The sequence below is a fragment of the Lynx canadensis genome, chromosome A3 (genome assembly GCF_007474595.2).
Source record: "Lynx canadensis isolate LIC74 chromosome A3, mLynCan4.pri.v2, whole genome shotgun sequence".
In the NCBI taxonomy this organism is placed as follows: domain Eukaryota; kingdom Metazoa; phylum Chordata; class Mammalia; order Carnivora; family Felidae; genus Lynx; species Lynx canadensis.
The window spans coordinates 78459617-78478454 of NC_044305.1; the positions used below are offsets into that span (position 1 = coordinate 78459617).

An 18838-nucleotide genomic window follows, 5' to 3' on the forward strand; every position below is an offset into this window, starting at 1 on the left:
AGTGCAGAGAGAGAGGGAGACACAGAATCCGAAGCAGGCTTCAGGCCCTGAGCTGTCAGCACAGAGCCCGACGCGGGGCTCGAACCCACAAACTGTGAGATCATGACCTGATCTCTGAGAGCTAAAGTCGGATGCTTAACTGACTGAGTGACCCAGGCGCCCCTTTTTAAAAAAAAAATTTAAGTTGATTTATTTTGAGAGTGACAGAGACAGCACAAGTGAGGGATGGGCAGAGAGAGAAGGAGAGAGAGAGAATCCCAAGCAGGCTCTGCACTGCCAGCACAGAGCCTGATGTGGGGCTCGAACCCACAAACTGTGAGATCATAACCTGAGCCAAAACCAAGAGTCAGACGCTCAACCGACTGAGCCACCCAGGCATCCCTTCTTTTCTGTTTTTTTTAAAGATTTTATTGTTAAGTAATCTCTACACCCAATCAATGTGGGGCTCAAAACTCAGACCTGAGATCAAGAGTTATATGCTTCACTGATTGGGTCAGACAGGTGCTCTGGTTGAGTTTTCTAAATTCACATTATGCCCTGTCTTATCCCCATAATCCTGTGAGTTCCTTTTGCTCAAAGGAACAGAAATTGTAAAAACAAAAACAAAACCAAGTGCAAGAATGATCAGGAACTATCAGCAGTTCAGCTAATATGTAGTGGGTAGTGGCCCTCATACGCAGAACACACAGATGATGGAACTGAAAAATGGGCAGAGGCCAGATGATGAAGGCCTCAGAAGATCAAGTTCAATAGTTTGGATTTTTATCCTGCATGTAGTCATTGACAAGTTTTCAGTAGGGAAATAACATGACATATTTATTCAATAAGTGAAATAGCAAATGTATTAGGGGAAAGTTTCTTAGACACAGTGACTTTGAGAGTGTGTCCAAGTTTACTACTCATTAACCAGGAGATTAGCAAATCGATAATATAATGTGCCAGTTTGAAGTGACTGAGAAATCTCCCATTTAGGGGAAGGGACCTTTATACAAGTAGCTAGACTGCCTCATATAATACCACTTATTTTCAAAGAGTTGTAAAACATAGAGGTACATCAGTCAGAACCATCTTCCCAGAGTTGTCACATGTTATCTGCAGAAATAATGAGTAATATATCTGAGATACACAGGTTTAGCAAATTGATGCTATCAATCAGGCATTTCTAACAACAGGTTTTATCCCCTGACAAGGAGCCAGTTAGCACCAAGGCCCAGAGGTCTGCTTTTTCTCAAGCAGCTCTCAATAAATTTCCTCAGGACACAATTACAGATGCTAAACACACAGTTTGCTTCATTTTCAGCTTGGGGACAATTTCCCCCCCTCAAATGGAAAATGAAACCAAGCTAACTTCATGAAAGATTGCAAGGGGGAAACATACATCTGTTTCAGAGCCTCCTGACGGCCCTCTTGGCAATGGGGCCTTCCTTGAGACCCAAATAATCAAAACTGAAAGTTTCTTGAATCATCTTATACAAAGAGAGTCAGGTGGCTCCAAAAAGAGTTTGAAAGAAACTTTTTGTACTAAAGCTTAATTTTCACTTCTTTATAATTTGGATAAATCTTACAAGATACCCAGTATGTAGATATTAAGCAAGTAAAAGCTCATGGAAATATCCCAGAGTCCTTTTTTTTTTTAAGTTTATTTATTTATGTTGAGAGAGAGAGAGAGAGAGAGAGAGAGAGAGAGACAGACAGAATACATGCACACACAAGCGGAGGAGGGGCAGAAGGAGAGGGAGAGAGAGAACCCCAAGCAGGCTCCACACTGTCACTGCAGAGCCCTACATGGGGCTTGAACTCAAACTGTGAGATCATGACCTGAGCCAAGATCAAGAGTCGGATACTTAACTGACTGAGCCACCCAGGTGCCACTTATCCCAGAGTCTTTACTGCTGAGATTTTGGAAAACGTTAGGTTGCTACGTTAATTTCTTCTTTATTCAGTATACAATTCTTAAAGACCCTTAAAAAGAGAGTCCACCTACCTGATAGGCAACAAATTATAAGAGGGATGTGTTTTAAAGTGCTTGTCTTCCTTCTTGACAAGCCAGAGAGGTGGAAGGAATAGCCATATCTCATCTCAATCATCTGCTTGCCATTCCTAAAGCAGTCTTGTCTCAAGGTTTTTCAGAGAGAAGATATCTAGTTGCTTCCTCAAAAAAAGTGTTCTAATTATGCTAGGAGACCCACTTTAAAGTAAATCAATCATTGCTTATGGCCTACAGTTTTTCCTGTTGTACAACATGACTTCCTGCAATTGAAATCTTAGCCCCTTCCCTCTAGCCTAACCCTAGGTGAAATCACAGGCTCTATGTGGTCTGCGACCTGGCAGACCTACAGAGACAGAGAAAACCTAAGCCTGGCAGGATCTGACTCATCCCACAAACCTGGGCTCATTAATACCTGGAAAATTTTAAAATACAACACAACTATCATGAAGTCTTCATGAACTGGTAGCTGTTGACCTGCTTTCTCTAGGCTTGAACTTTATCCCAGGACATTTTAGCAGTTAAGGTGGAAGCTAGACATTTGCCAGCGATTATTCTTGAACAAGAACTGGATGTGGAAGTTGTGTTTTAATTTCCTCATATTCCCCCAAAAGAGGCCAAGTCTGAGGTGTCCCAAGGTCAGAACTTAAGTGCATTCACTTAAAATAGTTTCAGTGGTTTTGAATTTGCCCAGGAAAGAATAGTCATCTTGAGAGACGAAAGAAATCTCGGCTCAAATCCAGCCCAAGCCAGAGGTGCTCAGGACATGGTGACCCTTGTTCATGGGAAGCTGCCAGGCAAGGAGTCTAGATCTGGTGATTTACAAAATTTAGAAATCTTTCCCGCCACCTCAAAGAAACCTATTCATGAATGACAATGTATTTAAAATATGAATATTATAACACTTACTCTCTGCTTTGAATACTGCCAAAAGATGATCTGAAATTAATTCTTCCACTGAAGATTCCAGCTTCCTTTCTCCATCAATTATCCAAGGAGTTTGCGGTAGATTCCTGGAATATTTATTATATCTCCCTGCCAAAGAAACATAAGGTAGCCTGGATGGAATGATATAATTAACATAATAAGATAAAACAACTATATATTGAGTGCCAATATCCTAGGTGCCACGATACAAAGCAAGGCTTACCCTTCAACTAACTTACAATCTAACTTGGGGAGCCAGCATACAGACATATAAATAATTAAATTAAAAGATTTAAGGTAACAATAGAAGAGATGGTTAAAGACATGATATGAATCATCAAATGAGCTCTAAAGAAATGCTCAATAAAAAAAAATAAAATGCTCAATATATTTATTAATCCGATTGGCTGGCTGAACAAGTTATATTATGGAACACACCAAGGGTCATTACCAAAAAACCCAGCAACTACTGCTTTTATGCCTGATTAATAATACTTTAATGCAATACTCATTGGTGATAATATATTCCAAAGAGTTCAAATACGGGAAATTTTGAAGTTTTTTAATTAAAAAAAAAAAAAAAAACCAAACAGAAAATGACTCACTGCTTTATGAAGAAAGCTGCACTATGGCAGGTAGCTTTCATTACCACAGGGCAGAGTATTATAGTTAAGACCACGAAACAATTTCATTTCGGCCATTACTATGAAATAGATGTAGCTTTCAAAACAAAAACTATCTGCTAGATTACCTCTTGGGAAGGTCAATGCAACAATTTTTTATTTTTAAGCAGAAACTCCAATCTTCAGTCATTCTGCAGATAATAAAATTATTTTTTTCAAGTTTGCTTTTATGCTTTCTGTAGCTATGTTTCTCCCGATCAGTTTCGGGTCTCTGCATCTACCCATATATCTATGGGTATTGGCCACCTCTGATGGAAACTATTAAAACTTAAGAAGTGTCATTTCCCTTTGGCATGGTATTTCAAATAACCATTATGAGTGGACCTTGAGAATACCTACAGAAGCTAAAATAAGCTTGACTATCAGTCCTAGTTCTCAAAAGAGTCAATTAATCAGAACCTGATAACAAAAATTAAAAGGAAACAGAGGAGAGGTGACTTGAGTTTTCAGAAAGGATAGTAAGTTGACAGCATAAGTATATTCTAGACTAAATATTTTACCAGCCACAAAAACAGCACCATGAGCACACTCAATTTCAAGAACAGTGCATACAGCCTTTGGTGAGTTTGGAGGACAAGGAAACTGCCTGCAAAACAAAATAAATTTTACAGCTACTATTTTCCAGAAAAGATATTGAACCACATAACTAGGATGAATCAGCATTGTCTGAGACACACGGAACCCGAGTCTCTCACGGACTAAGCCACTCCCTAACTTTAAGTTTTGAAATCATAAAGATCTTTTACACCTCAAGTACGCTTTAATACACGAGAGTGACACAAAGTAAATCAGGGCTCTGCTACTACCTTTCACTCAGGAGGCTGCATGTTCCCAGATGATAATTTCTAACAGCCTTGAGATCTGAGAGAAAAACCCATATTTATGAAGTGGAAGCCTCTCCAGGGTCTTTAGCCATCTTGCTCCCTATGAACAGTTGGTGCCAGCTTAAAAAATCGTTAATCATTTGGGTAAAGCTGGTAAGTCCCACCTGTGGGGAGGGTCTCCACCAGTTTTCTCTCTTTCTCTTTCTCATTCCAACTATGACCTTGGGAATTAGATCACACACAGGGCCAGAAAAAGTGGAATGTGGCAGACTCTGCCCTTTTAACTAAAAAACTTCAATCTGAGGACAGAAAAGAGCAATGTATGGCTTTATTTTCTGTCTACCATCTGGGAACTTCCAAAGTCATGGACTGGAGTCTACCTGTAAATGACTCAATGTGGATGGACTCCAAATGCTTGGCTTGAAAATTTCATACAGTTTCCTAAGATGTCTTAACAAAAAAAATGACCTAGAAGTTCAGGACCTATTGCTTGCAAAGAGAGGCTGACTTTACTTTCTAAAATTTAGTGTAAGTATTTCCATTTCCTGAGACTCACTTTTAGTCAATAAAATATATAAAACCTTCCTCACAACTTTATTGTTTGAAATTTATTCAAGGATATTCTGGAAAGATAGCCATGATATTTTATTGAACAAAATGAATACGATGAGAATTAAAATATGAGGTTTATCGTATTTCAGCATATTTTAACAAGTGAAGGGCCTTTTTCTCCCTCGTCTTCAGATGGACAATACTCAAAACAGGGGATGTAATGGGACCAACTCTGGGCTGGAGAGACAGGAACCCTGGCTCTAAGCCTATTCCATTACCCAGTTGAAATCTTAGGCAAGTCAACTCCCTCAACATGCTCTTCTAAAGATAAAGAAGTTGGATTTGACTCACCAATTCAAATACCAGTCCAATAAACATTTACTGAACACTAGTACATGCCAGGTACTGAGCCAGGGATTTGGGAATATAATAATGACTAAGACACAATCCTCATCCCTGAAATACATCCAGTCTTGTTTTAGAGACTGGATGTTAGATTATCTCTAACATTCCCTTTATTCTAAAATTCCATGATGCCGCCATGTTTCTATACTTCTACTCACTTGCGGAAATCCTCTTCTTTTATCTTATTCAACGCTTTCATAACTGCCATTCTAGTGAACACTGACTATATAAGGTAAAATGAAAAGAAAAGACATTTTATCACTCAGACAAGAAAACATCAAAGGCGAAACACAGAACATAGTTGGGGAAATTACATCATTTTAAAGGAGAGAAATACTTAATAGCTTCAAGAAGGTAAAACACAAGCATTTATTCCATCAGTTCTCCTCACAGCCTTTCTTTTCAATCTAGTCTGTGTCCATAACACCATGTAGATCTAGCAGAACAGTTCAGCAGTTGGTTGCCAGGCTAAGAGTAAATAGAGCCAACAAGCCCGCCCTGGCATCTAGCAGCTCAACACCACTCGCCAACCACAGAGAAAGTAAACAAATTCACTGTAACAGAAGGGCATCTATAACAAATGTCCCACTTTGGGTTTTTTTTAAATAAGAAAAGTCAAACCATATGGTAGACATGCTAGAACAAATTAGTGTATATATACATGGCTTACTATGATAAATTACAATTACTTCTTCTGTTTTGTGAAATTACACTTGACTAAAAAGAGGCACAATGTAGGTCTCTCAACAGTTTATCATCAAATCAATGATTTTCTAAACCATATTTTGGAGAACCCCAAATTATAGGGTTAAAACTGAAAATTCAGTGCCTATTTGTTAAGATATGAAAACTTAAGCCTGAAAGAATCTCAAAAGGTTATTTAATTTGCTCTCAGCAATAAGGCAGGAAAACTACATACACTATACCACTGGCCAAATGATGTGGTATCTGTGATGCTTTGACAAAAATTTCCTTGTTCTACAATTTGGTGCTGGTACCTGTATATTTCCTCAAAGATAACAAACAATACAATGAGATCTTCAATATAAACATGGCTACAGGTCATTTGGGCAGAGCTTTCCAACTAGTATGGCAAAGCAATGAGCTACAGTTGTGCCAAGATGTTGAGCCCTCTAATTCACAAGGGCCAAAGAACCCCTAGACCAATTGCTTCCAGATTAGAGCAACTTGTTAACTTCAGGGTGCTGAAAAAACATGGTAATGTTCTAGGTGTATCATGATGTGAGAAAGGTGGGAAGCAATGCTTTAGACTTTCTCACATTTAGACTTGCTGCACAGGGAATTTGACAAATGGTGTCAACTCTGTCTCCCATCCCTCAACACCCCCTCCCCCTACCACCCCCTGGTTCCAAAAGGCTCAGCAACCAGTCAAAGCAAGAGTAAAGACTAACAGATGTATCTTTGGCAATGAATACACACACACACACACACACACACACACACACACAAACACACATATATGTATATATACATATATATGTATATATACACCATGTATATATACACTAATTTGTTCTAGCATATCTACCACATACACACACACACACACACACACACACACACACACACACACATATACATTTTTTAGAGCATGTGCGTGCACGCATGTTAGCAGGGTAGGGGCAGAGGTAGAGAGAGAGAGAGAGAATCCCAAGAAGGCTTCGCACAATCAGTGCAGAGTCCTACGTGGTGTTCAAACCCACAAACCTTGAGATCATGACCGGAGCTGAAATCAAGAGTCAGACACTTAACCGACTGAGCCACCCAGGTGCCCCAGGAGAGAGAATCTTAAGCAGGCTCCACGCTCAGTGCAGAGCCCGATGTGGGACTTGATCCCATGGCCCTGGGACCATGACCTGAGCCAAAATCAAGAGTCAGACACTTAATAGACTGCGCCACCCAGATGCCCCAAGTTTATATTCTTTTTAACGACCATAAGGGTAAAATGGATGTCAGTAAAAGTAATGCCTGAATCTTCACATAAAACCAGGTAAGTATCTGTGGCATGAAAGCTTGCCAATATCGTTGCCTTGCCATTCTACCCTGGCATAGCAGAAACTGAAATGCATGCCAACTATTTTGCTCATTAACATGAAAACCAGCTCACATCAAATAAAGGGGAGTTTGTATAAAATGCCCTTTTGCAAATGTAGCCTGAAATAGGCATATTAATTCAGATTGTCCTAAGTAAAATAATTTATTTTGGATTATATTTCTTAAATACCAATTTCTAGAAAATGAGTATTAGACAAAAGTTTGGAATGCTAATAATTAACATGGATTTTCCCCAATGATGCAATTTTGGGAATAAAACCTCAAAGTTGAATTTCCCCAAACGGATAACAGTAACATCATTGAAACACTGGTTCTAAATTTAACAACACCAGGGAGACAACCTAGACAGTGACACAAATATGAGATTGTTTGCGTTATGACTTCCTAGCTAGAGGCAAAGGTGTTCAGAGTTGAAAAAAAAATAACTGTAGCAAATGGAAATATTTAAAGAATGATTAAAAGATACATTGACAACATTTCTAACACATATCATTTTGTTGTTAATTTGAATATTCAGCTCAAATAAAACTCAATAAAGAATAAAAAGGAAGAATCTTTACCTGCTTGTTTTTGGCTGGCTTGAAGCAATCTGGGCATATTGCACGTCTAAGTAAAATCCAAGTTAATAAAGAAAAGTTAATGAGTTTATTTTGGGGTGAATATAACTCAAATATATTTTATATAATATTGCTGCTAAATTCAGGATATTAGGAACAGACAAAATGAATTTCTATACCAGCTGTATTGGTTTAATCTGCTAAAACATGACAAGTTACAAAGAGGACTGTTTCATGAAAATCCAAAAGCATTAACAATGTTACACAATTGACATTGTTTACGTAGCAACTTACAGGAAGTGGCAATCCTCAACTGTTTCTGGGTGAGCAAAGATCACACTCACTTCAAACAAGCTCTAAAAATTATAAAGACAGTTTAAAAATGAGCAAAAGGAAACCAACATCTAACCACTTATGAATGGAAATAGAAATTAACTCTCAAAGATTGGCTTCAGAAAACGAATGAGAAGGAAAACTGGAATACTACTGTTCTCAAATCAGCTTGTTCACAGGGCCACTGAAAAGGATATAATTTTGTTGGGTTTTTTTTTTTTTGGTTTTTTGTGGTTTTTTTTCACTTCAAAGCTCAATTACTAGTGATTCTACCAAAAAAAAAATTTAACAAATTTTGAAATAAATTTGTATGATTTTTGTGCATGTATATAAATTCAATGTGAACATGAAAGAGAGTTCAGGGAACTGGAAAGAGACAACTGAAAGAATTGTTCCTGCCAGTATTATGATTAGGATTATTAGCAAGGCAAAACATTTTATTCACATACTTAAAATCTCTGTACAAGGCTTTATTTTTTTATTATTTTTGTGTTAAGGCTTTATTTTTAAGTGCTCAAATTTCTTAATGGATTTGAATTTTAAAAGAGAGATCTTAGCTTTTTATCACAAAAATGATACATACAAATTATAAAATAATCAAACACAGAATGGATTTTTTAATCCCACACCACTGAGGTAGAATGTAGTAACCGTTTGGCGTGTTTCCTTTTAGCTATTTTTATAATATAAACATAAATGTATATACTTCATGGGATATTAAACATACTTTTGGAAAATTACTTTAATTAATATGCCAGGGACATCTTTTCAACTCTAGGGACTGTTGGACATTTAAGTTGTAAGCTTTTCTGTTATTAAAAAATGCTATAATGAACATCCTTGCATACAAAATAAGCACAATTTCATACTCTATATACATTAATCTCCACAGAGAACAAAAATTCAACATAGAGAAAAACAATAAATGCCACACCATGTAACAATTTATTCTTCTTTATTGAGTATTTCTATATTTATTGATTGCATTGAATCATCAGCAAGCATATTAGCTACTCTAGAATCACAATAATGAATAGCTAGGTTTTTTTCTCTCTCTAATCTACAAAGTAAAATTAAAATCACAAGACATTCCTTTTACTCAAGAAAACTTCACTCATTCTGAATCTATTAGAACACTGGCATCTTTTTGTTTTCTATTTTCTGTTCTCACTGGTTCAACATGTAAAGTTACTTATGCTTCAAAACTGAAGTTTGAGGTAAAAATATTTTGCATCAATAACTTCTCTAATTTCCAAAGTACTTTCATTACCTCATTTCCTCTCCGTATATGTGTGAAGTGGTTTTATTCTCTATTCTATCAGTATTCAGTTTAAAGGACAGAGTTTATTCATACTAACAGAGAGAAACAGAGCTAAGAATTTTTCTGAATGGTGAAAAAAATTGTTTAACTATTTAGCTTTGAAGGATGGTTTGGTGATTTTACTGGAATAAAGGTGTATCTGATATTCAGGGAATTTCCTTCAAGCAAAAAGATAAAGCTATGAGGCCATACTATTAAAATCTAATTTAAGAGAAGCTGGTAATATGTCCTGTTTCCACATCTGGAAACCTGTCGAACTCTCCCCTAAATTCAATCCATTCTGGAGACTGAGGTGAGGTCTGTTCTGGAATAGGGCAGACAGCTAAGTGTTCTGGTTTCAAAGGCGGTGTCTACCTAAAATTGAAAAGGAGGGACTTGAGATACCAACAAGGTGGGATAGATTGGATCCACGCTCACTGTAGTTGATTGATTATATCTGAAAATAAGATTAGCCACAGATAACCAGAGTTGACTATTTAAGTTACATAAGTTACTCATAGTTACTTATGTATTGCTCTGTATTAATATGTGTCTCTCCAATTAAACTATAAATATATTAAAGGCATAGATTAATTTCTAATCTTTTAAAGTCAATTAGGGTACACTACACTTGTTATACACATAAATGTCTTGGATCACAAAGAAGTCTTAAAAAAATAAAAACTTTCTCAATTTAAGACTGTTAGAAATTAATATGTTAAAAGTTTAAAAATCCTCCACTATTTAAAGAGAAGATTATTTTGACTAATCAAAACTCTGCCATATGATGATGTAAAACCAGCAAACAAAATTAACAGTGCTGATGATCAAATACCTTTCCATCAATGGGAACACCCAGTTCCTCTGAAAACAGGGGGTGAGTTATCCATTTGTAGGCTTCTTTTAGCTGTACTATATCGTTTCTTCCCAGCGACAGATTCTGCTTTCTGAATAACATAAAAAGTAATTCACTGACATGAAAAATTTCACTTTTTCAACTAAAGGCAAAAATTTATGCAATTATTTAAAAATATTTATTGAGTGCCTACTATGTGCCAGGCGCTATTTTACACATTAGCTAGAAAGTAGAGAACAAGTAGACAAAAATCCCTCAGCTCGTGGACCTTATCATCTAGTAGAATCAAAAAACAACATTTTAAATGGTATTAAATAAATAAATAAATAAATAAATAAATAAATAAATAAATAAATAAAATAAAATGGTATATAAGATAGTTTTTAAACTTCAAAGACAAAAGAATACTAATGACCTTTTCTGAGCTATCATTGCCAGATTCCTGGATTTATACATCAGAAGACAGAAAGGTGTAATAGAAGGGATTATGTATTGCTCAGAAACAACAAAACTGTGTATTAGGATAACTCATCCAGACTAAAAATGTTTGCATCTACTCTCCTGATAATGGGGCTTACTTTTGGGAAATCAGTGTACAAGCTGTATTTTACTGCTGAAGAAGAAACATTAAATTCTAAAATATTGATGTGCTGAAATGCTTGTCAATTTAATATCAGAAAAATGTCTGAATAAAAATCTGACATTCCCCCCAAATCTACTCATGAGCCAATAAATAGATTTGGGGAAGTCCCAATTATGATTTCTAGCTTTTAGTTTGAGTTTGAACAATTTTATAACTAAAATTGTTATAGAAAGGAACTGAAGGGGGTGCCTGGCTGGTTCAGTCAGTAGAGCATGAGACTCTTCATCTCTGGGTCATGAGTTCAAACCCCACACTGGGCATGGAACATACTTAAAAAATAAAAAGAGAGAAAGAAAGAGAGAAAGGAAGAAAGAGGGAGAGAAAGAGGAAGGGAGGGAGGAAGAAAAAAAAGAAAGGAACTGAAGTGAAAAGAAAAGAAAAACATGCATGCTATGATATTATTAAAACTGCTTTGTTATGCTGAGTATAATATTATATCACTAATACATTAACAAGTCCACTTCATTCAAATTATTAAAACTACAAATCAGTCTTACAGCCATATACGGGCCTTCTTTTAACAAAAGAGATGTTAGGGCCAACTTGTGAAATCATTTCTTCTAATGTACAACTTTCACTGATAGAAAATGACTACTTATATCAAATATTCATTGTAATTTAATTCTTGAAGACCAAAAGACACTACTAACTGCAGGTAGAAAACAAAAAATAATTTAGCTAATGGCTAAATGTAATTGATCTAAAAAATATGTAAAGATGACTTTCCTCTAGAAATAAAGTTAAGAAATAATTGATGTACCAATTCGATATCCAGTTGAAAGTATAACTGATTACACAGAATGCTTTCATATGCTTTGGAATTGTGGTTTAACAATGAAATACCCTGATAAACTACATCTGACAAATAATCATATTATTTCTCTACATTTAAGAACTTATTGAAACACTAAGTGTTTGAGCTTCATAAACTGTTCCCAATTCTCTGAATATTAGAAACTTTTTAAGTATTTTAAAAGACTATTTGATGTTGTATCAACAGTTTAATGATATTGGCATAATATAGCATCACAGTTGAAAAGTAAATAATTAATGTATGAGAACACATTTTAAAGGATAAAAAGTTGAAACAAAAAATACAATAGAAAACCATTTAAACATTGTTTAGACCCAAGAGAGTACAAGGGGTTACAGCAAAAACCAATCCTAAATATGAGTTAAAACATTACTCATGTATTTAAGAAAAGTGGCATTTTAAACCCTTCATAGTCTTTTAAATATATTTAGATATCTTAGTCCAGTTAAAAAAAAATTCCATTATTGTTTCCTTCCAGATTAAAGAGCTGTTAGAAAGGGTTAATAGACAGCTTGGAAACCTTAATATATAAGGCAAATAATTAACACTTAAAATGCCAGATTTCACTTTCTGCCACATGAATGTGGCTAATAACTTTTTTTTTTAAGTTTATTTTTTTGAGAGAGTGAAAGAGGGAGAAAGCTGGGGAGGGGCAGAGACAGACAGAATCCCAAGCAGGCTCCATGCTGTCAGCAGAGAGCCCGACATGGGGCTTGAACTCACAAACCGTGACATCGTGACCTCAGCCAGAATGAAGAGTCCGATGCTTAACCGACTAAGCCACCCAGGCACCCCATAACTTCTCTAATATAATGTAGGGTAAATGTTTTCATAGAAGTCCTTAGCATATGCTTGATGGTCCTTTAGAGGAATTAGTAGTCATTGAATTAAATTCAGTCCCAATTTAGTACTTAGTATCACGTTTCCCTCTCTCCTGTGTCAGATAACTACTGATAAGGATGTCAACTGCAATCACTTTTTCTATCAATACAACATGACAGCCATTCCAGAGGAAAGATGAACCAAAATATCCAAGCACAATTAATTTTTCTTAATTCCTTGAATCAATTCTTTAATGGCAATTCCGCTACAATATTTTGAATGTAGAATGAACTATGGACACTGAGGGAAAAGATTAGTAGTTTATATTTTTTCTGTTCCAGTATCTCTATATTGAACAGGATCTTTTGAAGAGCTAAGCTTAGTTTAAAATTCTTCAATAAAGGATAACAACAGCAGCTCACAAGCAATGTGGATGGAAACTGGAAACATTTAGAAAATAGCATTCTCTGTGCTAAAAAATTTCTCAAACACAGGATCAAATTTTATCATTCCAGAAACACAAGCATTTGAGACTAATCTAACACAACCTAACTAAACCCCAAAACCTTTGACAGATATATTGCTATTACCCTCCCGGAAAAGCAGATATGAAAGAGGAAATAAATCAACAAACAAGCCAAATCAATTACTTTTTTTATAAATCACTTAACCAAGTATAAGATTCTAATACAGAAATCTATACTTCTCTCTGTGCTTTTCTCTCCAGAGTACACAGGAACCTCTAGTAGTCACATGGCCCTTTTTATATTGGTATAAAATTTTTAGTTTCAAAATCCAAGAGGGTCTGGAAAGTTAAAGATTTTTTTCTTAACTCGGTAAGCAAACACTGACTTGAACGTGTGAAGCTTTTTAGAGACTTTGTGTATCAAACTTAGTGTGAATATTCATGTTTCACCGCAGAAATATAAATGTGTTTGATTACAGAGTACCACCTCAGACCATGAGGGGAGGGGTATGTTATATATGGTATCTAACACCATATTGCATTTCTAAAACCTAAAAAAATTCTAAGTTCCAAAACATATTTGGTCCCCAAGGGTTTCAGATAAAGGACTGTGGACCTATGTTTTATATGTTTTATCTGTGTATAAACTCAACTGTTTTTCTGCTTTAGTTAGGATTTTACTTTGTGTCTTTTAGAGCATAGTTTTATAATCTAGTTTCTAAGACCAGTATAAAATTTATTCTTTTATAACAGCTTGCCAAACTACATTATATAAGTGCCTTATATAAATGTAAAATATGTATTTACATTCTTGTTAAATCTACAAAAAAATGAATCCACTTTAATAGACACTAGTAAGATGCCATGCAAATAAACTAATTAAATAAGGTTGACACCTAAGTCATACCATAAATTTGTTTTCTTTCTGTTAATTTCTCTAGGAGCTAGTGAACTCACTCTAAAAAAGGAGGCAGTAGTAGTAAAAGTACTTTAAGAATCAGGTAGCTTAAAATAAATAAACATTAAAAAAAAAAAGAATCAGGTAGCTTATATTTAAATGGTAGAAAAAATTCCCTACCTAAATTACTTACCCCATTTCCTGTTTTACCAGCAACCATGCAGCATGCTGTAGGCAATTTAGTCACACCCAGAAGAAGAGAAAAGGGGGAAAAATGTTCATTGAAATGAAGTTCCAATATCATTACTAAAGTGCTTAACTAATTTGCTAATCAAACTCTTTTTAGGGGAGTAGTAAGTATTCAGAAATGTGGCAATGACCTCAATCTCATTTAAAGTCAGAAATGAGGTAAGATGCCACTTTGCAATGCTGGGTTACTGTGGCCTAGGAATTCAACAGGGGTATCTCCCTCCTCCCTACAGATTTCTATCTCATTAATGAGATACAAGTTTGTAGCATAAGGAGTTTACTTTTTTTCTTAAAATATCTTACTTCTTCACAGAGGAAGGCCCAAAGTAATGGAGAACAAACTATGTCCCCCAAACAGAATTAAAGGCCTCAGTTTTGTTTTTTTTTTTTTAAAGAGGGCTACACATTTTTAATTCTATCTAATTAATGATATCCATATGTAAGTGTACCAACATCTGTAAGTCACTTTGGAATAAAACTAAAACTAAGATGGGTGGATGGATAAATTGATGACTAGATATACAATAAAGGAAATATAGAAAGAGTAATAATGATAGAATCCAGGTAGGTATATGGGTGTTCGCTGTACAATTCTTTCAACTTTACTGAACATTTAAAAATTCTCATAATAGGGGTGCCTGGCTGGCTCAGTTGGTGGAGTGTGCAACTTTTGATCTTGGGGTTGTAAGTTCAAGCCCTATGTTGGGTGTAGAGATTACTTAAAAATAAAACCTTAAAAAATGCTCATAATAAAATGTTAGAGAAAATGTTCTGGGAAGAGTTAATAAAAACTGAAAAAGTTGCTAAAATGGAGACAATAACATTCACAATCATGGTTGTTATAAGGATTAAATTCATGCAAAATGCTTGACACAGTAAGTGTGTGGCACTAAGATTTCTCAGTCTGCCATTGACATCCCATAGCTGTCACCTTATAGAAAGCAAATGACAAGTCCTACCTCAGCATATAGCATTTTGTGAACATGACAGAAGCACGCGTGTATAAGTCAATAAAATACCATATGTAGTCTCTGCATCCACATGTCACAGGAGTGGCCATTCATTATTGCTATTAGAATAGTAGACCCGCCCACCTCTACACACATATTGTGGTTCATATGTAGAATCCTGTCCTTTTAAACTTCAAAAGACCAGAGGGACACTAGATACTTTTAAAGATTTCTACTCTTTCAGAAATCTTAGGTGAATTACTTTGTTCAGACATGAGCCAACTAGAACTAGAGCTGTTTCCAATGCCTAAACATCTCATCAGTACCTTCTGATTCAGTAGTTTACTTTGCTAGCTCAATCTAACACCTTTGATAGCACTACAAGTCCCCATCCTTCTTTCCTTCATTTACTCAAGCCCTCTTTCAAAGAATGTGGGCATATGGTATAACACACAAATTACTAGGAGTCCGGAGACCTGGCTTTAGGCATTACTAAATTGCTGGCACTCAGTTTCCTAATGTGCCAAATGAAACAATTAGACTAAAATGAATGAACTGAAACTTTTCTGGATGGCAAAAGTCATCATTAATGGGCATTAGTTAGTACACTGCTTTGTAACAGAGGCTATTAAGACTTAAAGGACTTTATGATCATAGAAAAAAGTGAATAATGGTCTCCCAAAGCTGAAACTTGCAGTCAATATTGCCCCACCTTCCTTTAGCCTTCATATTTTAAGAGGTCAATAAATACTTGTTTTTTCATCCATAAAGGGGTATTAATACTCCCCTTTAAGGGACACTGTGGGAATTTAATGAAGTTGTGTATGTAAAGAACCAAGTAAGATTCTTGGCATGTACTTAACAAATAGTAACTATTATTGTCATTTTTGAATTAAAACCTTAACTGCAATTCACAAATAATAAAATTATTATCCCTTAAAAGATTTCCATGACTTGATTCCCAAACTGCTCTGCCATAGGTAGTTCTGGAACTTCTCTCATCAATAAAATCCTCATGGGTATCTAAGCTATAGAGAACTATCTGTCCCTTCCTTAAGGGGACTCAGACTCTTCTGTCCTTTTTTAAAAAAAAAAAATTTGAGAGAGAGAGAGCATGAGTGGGGGAGAGAAGGAGAGAGAGACAGAGAGAGAGAGAGACAGAATCCTAAGAAGGCTCCAACACTCATCATGGAGCCTGATGCAGGGCTCAATCCCATGACCCTGGGATCATGACCTGAGCCAAAATCAAGAATTGGATGTTCAACCAACTGAGTCATCCAGGCACCCCTCTTTTGTCTTTTTTTAGTGAACTTTTCATCTCTGCTTTTAAAGCAAATCCTGTTTTCTACAGTCACTTTCAGGTGATGCCCATCAAATCTGCAACATGTCCTGCCATCCTCTGATTATAAAGTAGGGCAGAAATGGAGGTTGCCAAGGGAGACCAGATTACCATGTGTAACATATAAAATTAAATCAACTGTCTTCAGTACCTGAGATTTCCTAAGGGTTTTTCCTTCCTAATCCTCTGCAGGCTTCCTGCTCAAGCATGCCAGCAGGTTGGACAGAACTAATCACACAGCAGGGGCTGGAAGACTGAATCCCAAAGAAGTCAGTGTTGCTCAATTATTCAATTTTTACTACGTGCTAATAATGTCCTGGACCTGCTTCTGCTGAGGAAGAAAAGTACATTTCTCTCTTTCAGGTCACCAAGATAATTTTAATAAATGTTCTATTCCTTAGTCAGTGGGAAAAAAATCATTCTCTAGAGTAAGCAATTTAATTCTTCCTCCCCAACAGAACCAAATGGCATTAAAGTTATCAAGTTTAATCAAATTTGGTACCAAAGGCAGTATGTTATCTCCTGAAAATTCAGGAACCACACAACTTAATCCCAGACTCTGCTTTAACTGTATTACAGAATTCTAGGCAAGTGCTAAATGAAGCAGAAGAACATGCTTGCTAAAGTGCTTGTGTATTCTGGTAACCCCCTCCCCCCACACACACACACACCATGGAAAGTCTATGCCTCGGAATGGCTTTTTAGCTTAGGGTTCTGAGCTGGGGGTTCATCTAGCACCAGTGAGAGTGGGTAACAGTAGAGCCAAATTGACACCGATTTAAGTAGAGGTGGCAGGTGGGAAGCACAGAGAGAAAGAGAGGTGTTAAAAATGGCATGTTGGGGAGCTACAATTCAGTAAAACTGGCGCTCAGGTTATATATAATGTGCACATAAACGTGAGTAGGGATTCAACAACTAGAGATGAAACTCGAAAGATGAGCAGGTTTTAAGTGCCATGCTAGGGCATGACTCCCAAGCATGAAACCATAACAGAAGAAGTGCCACATTTACGTATATACAAAGTCCCATGGCAGCGCAAAGAATGAACAATATTTGATCTTCTTTAATTAAATCACAACAGCCATCATCTGCACACTATTATTTTTCTTACATGGTAGCTTAAGAAAATAAGATAGTTCTTATACCAGAAGGCCTCATTATCCTACATGGGAAATATAGTGTGGGAATGGACAGGAGTAAGCAACTTTAAGAGGTAATGGAGAGAGACCGGCAGGACTTGGCAACCAGCAGTGATACTAGGGTTTCTAAATTACCACTAATGCCCTTTTTAAAACTCTAAAAATCTTTTGAATTCTACACATCTCCTGGACTCATTTATGACTCATAATAACAAAGAAAATGTACCAACAGGAAAATGACAAGAGTTGTGTGGAAAGCTAGAGGTATTCCCCCCATTCTCTCTTCTCCTAACACACACACACACACACACACACACACACACACACACACACACACATTTATGTATTCTACCTTCACACAAACAGGCAGCTGGGAATCAGGTTCAACGACGAGGTCAGTAACAATAGTAACTCTTCTTTCCTCTTCCCAGCATGCCTGCCTAACCTTTCCTTCTCCTCCTCCCCATTCCCCAGCTTGCTACAGCCATGAGCATCTGCCTCACCGGGGCCTGCTCCTCACTTCGCGACAGGTTTGGTGTCTGGCGTAGTGGCAGAAAGAGGAAGGTAAGAGAGGAGGCAGGAGAACACATTCTTATAACCATTGCTGGGCTCCCCCACCTGGCTGAGGTAAAGACCCCTCCTCACCCATGTCTCCTCACCTCTACCACCTCGCTGCCTCAATCTTTTTCTTCTTCTCCGGAGTCTCTGATCTCACATCCATGATGTAATGACTAACAGAATGAGTCTGGGTGTCTCTTTTGATGAATAAAAGTTATGTCAGCTCTGTTTGAAAAGCCACTCATATCCTCTACATTATCTTTCCCTAATAGGGTTGAGGGAGAAAAAAATGAAGTGGGGGATTAAACTTTCTCACTCCAGCCCTCCCTAACACTGCTGGCAATACAACCTTTGGACAGCATTAAGAAGACTGAGCTTTTTATTTTTGACAAGACAAGAGGGAAAAGGCAAAGACAAGTCAGCAAAGACAGAATGCCCCAGAATCTGCGAGGCAAAATTA

General features: G+C 36.5%; 1 protein-coding gene across 3 annotated transcripts in view; it reads right to left on the bottom strand.

Moving 5' to 3' along the window:
- The window catches only part of PUS10 (pseudouridine synthase 10), a 71395-nt gene that overhangs the window by 19022 nt on the left and 33535 nt on the right, over positions 1–18838 (bottom strand). For all 3 annotated transcript variants that reach the window (XR_003967781.1, XM_030310669.2, XM_030310668.1), the window contains 7 exons: positions 14337–14371; positions 10480–10591; positions 8306–8367; positions 8015–8060; positions 5537–5601; positions 4098–4183; positions 2897–3022 (listed from right to left, as the gene is read on the bottom strand). Coding sequence is in view for 2 of the 3 variants with exons in the window: in XM_030310669.2 (XP_030166529.1) it covers positions 2897–3022; positions 4098–4183; positions 5537–5601; positions 8015–8060; positions 8306–8367; positions 10480–10591; positions 14337–14371 (532 nt within the window). In the remaining variant the exon portion in view is untranslated. The remainder of the gene's footprint in view (positions 1–2896; positions 3023–4097; positions 4184–5536; positions 5602–8014; positions 8061–8305; positions 8368–10479; positions 10592–14336; positions 14372–18838) is intronic.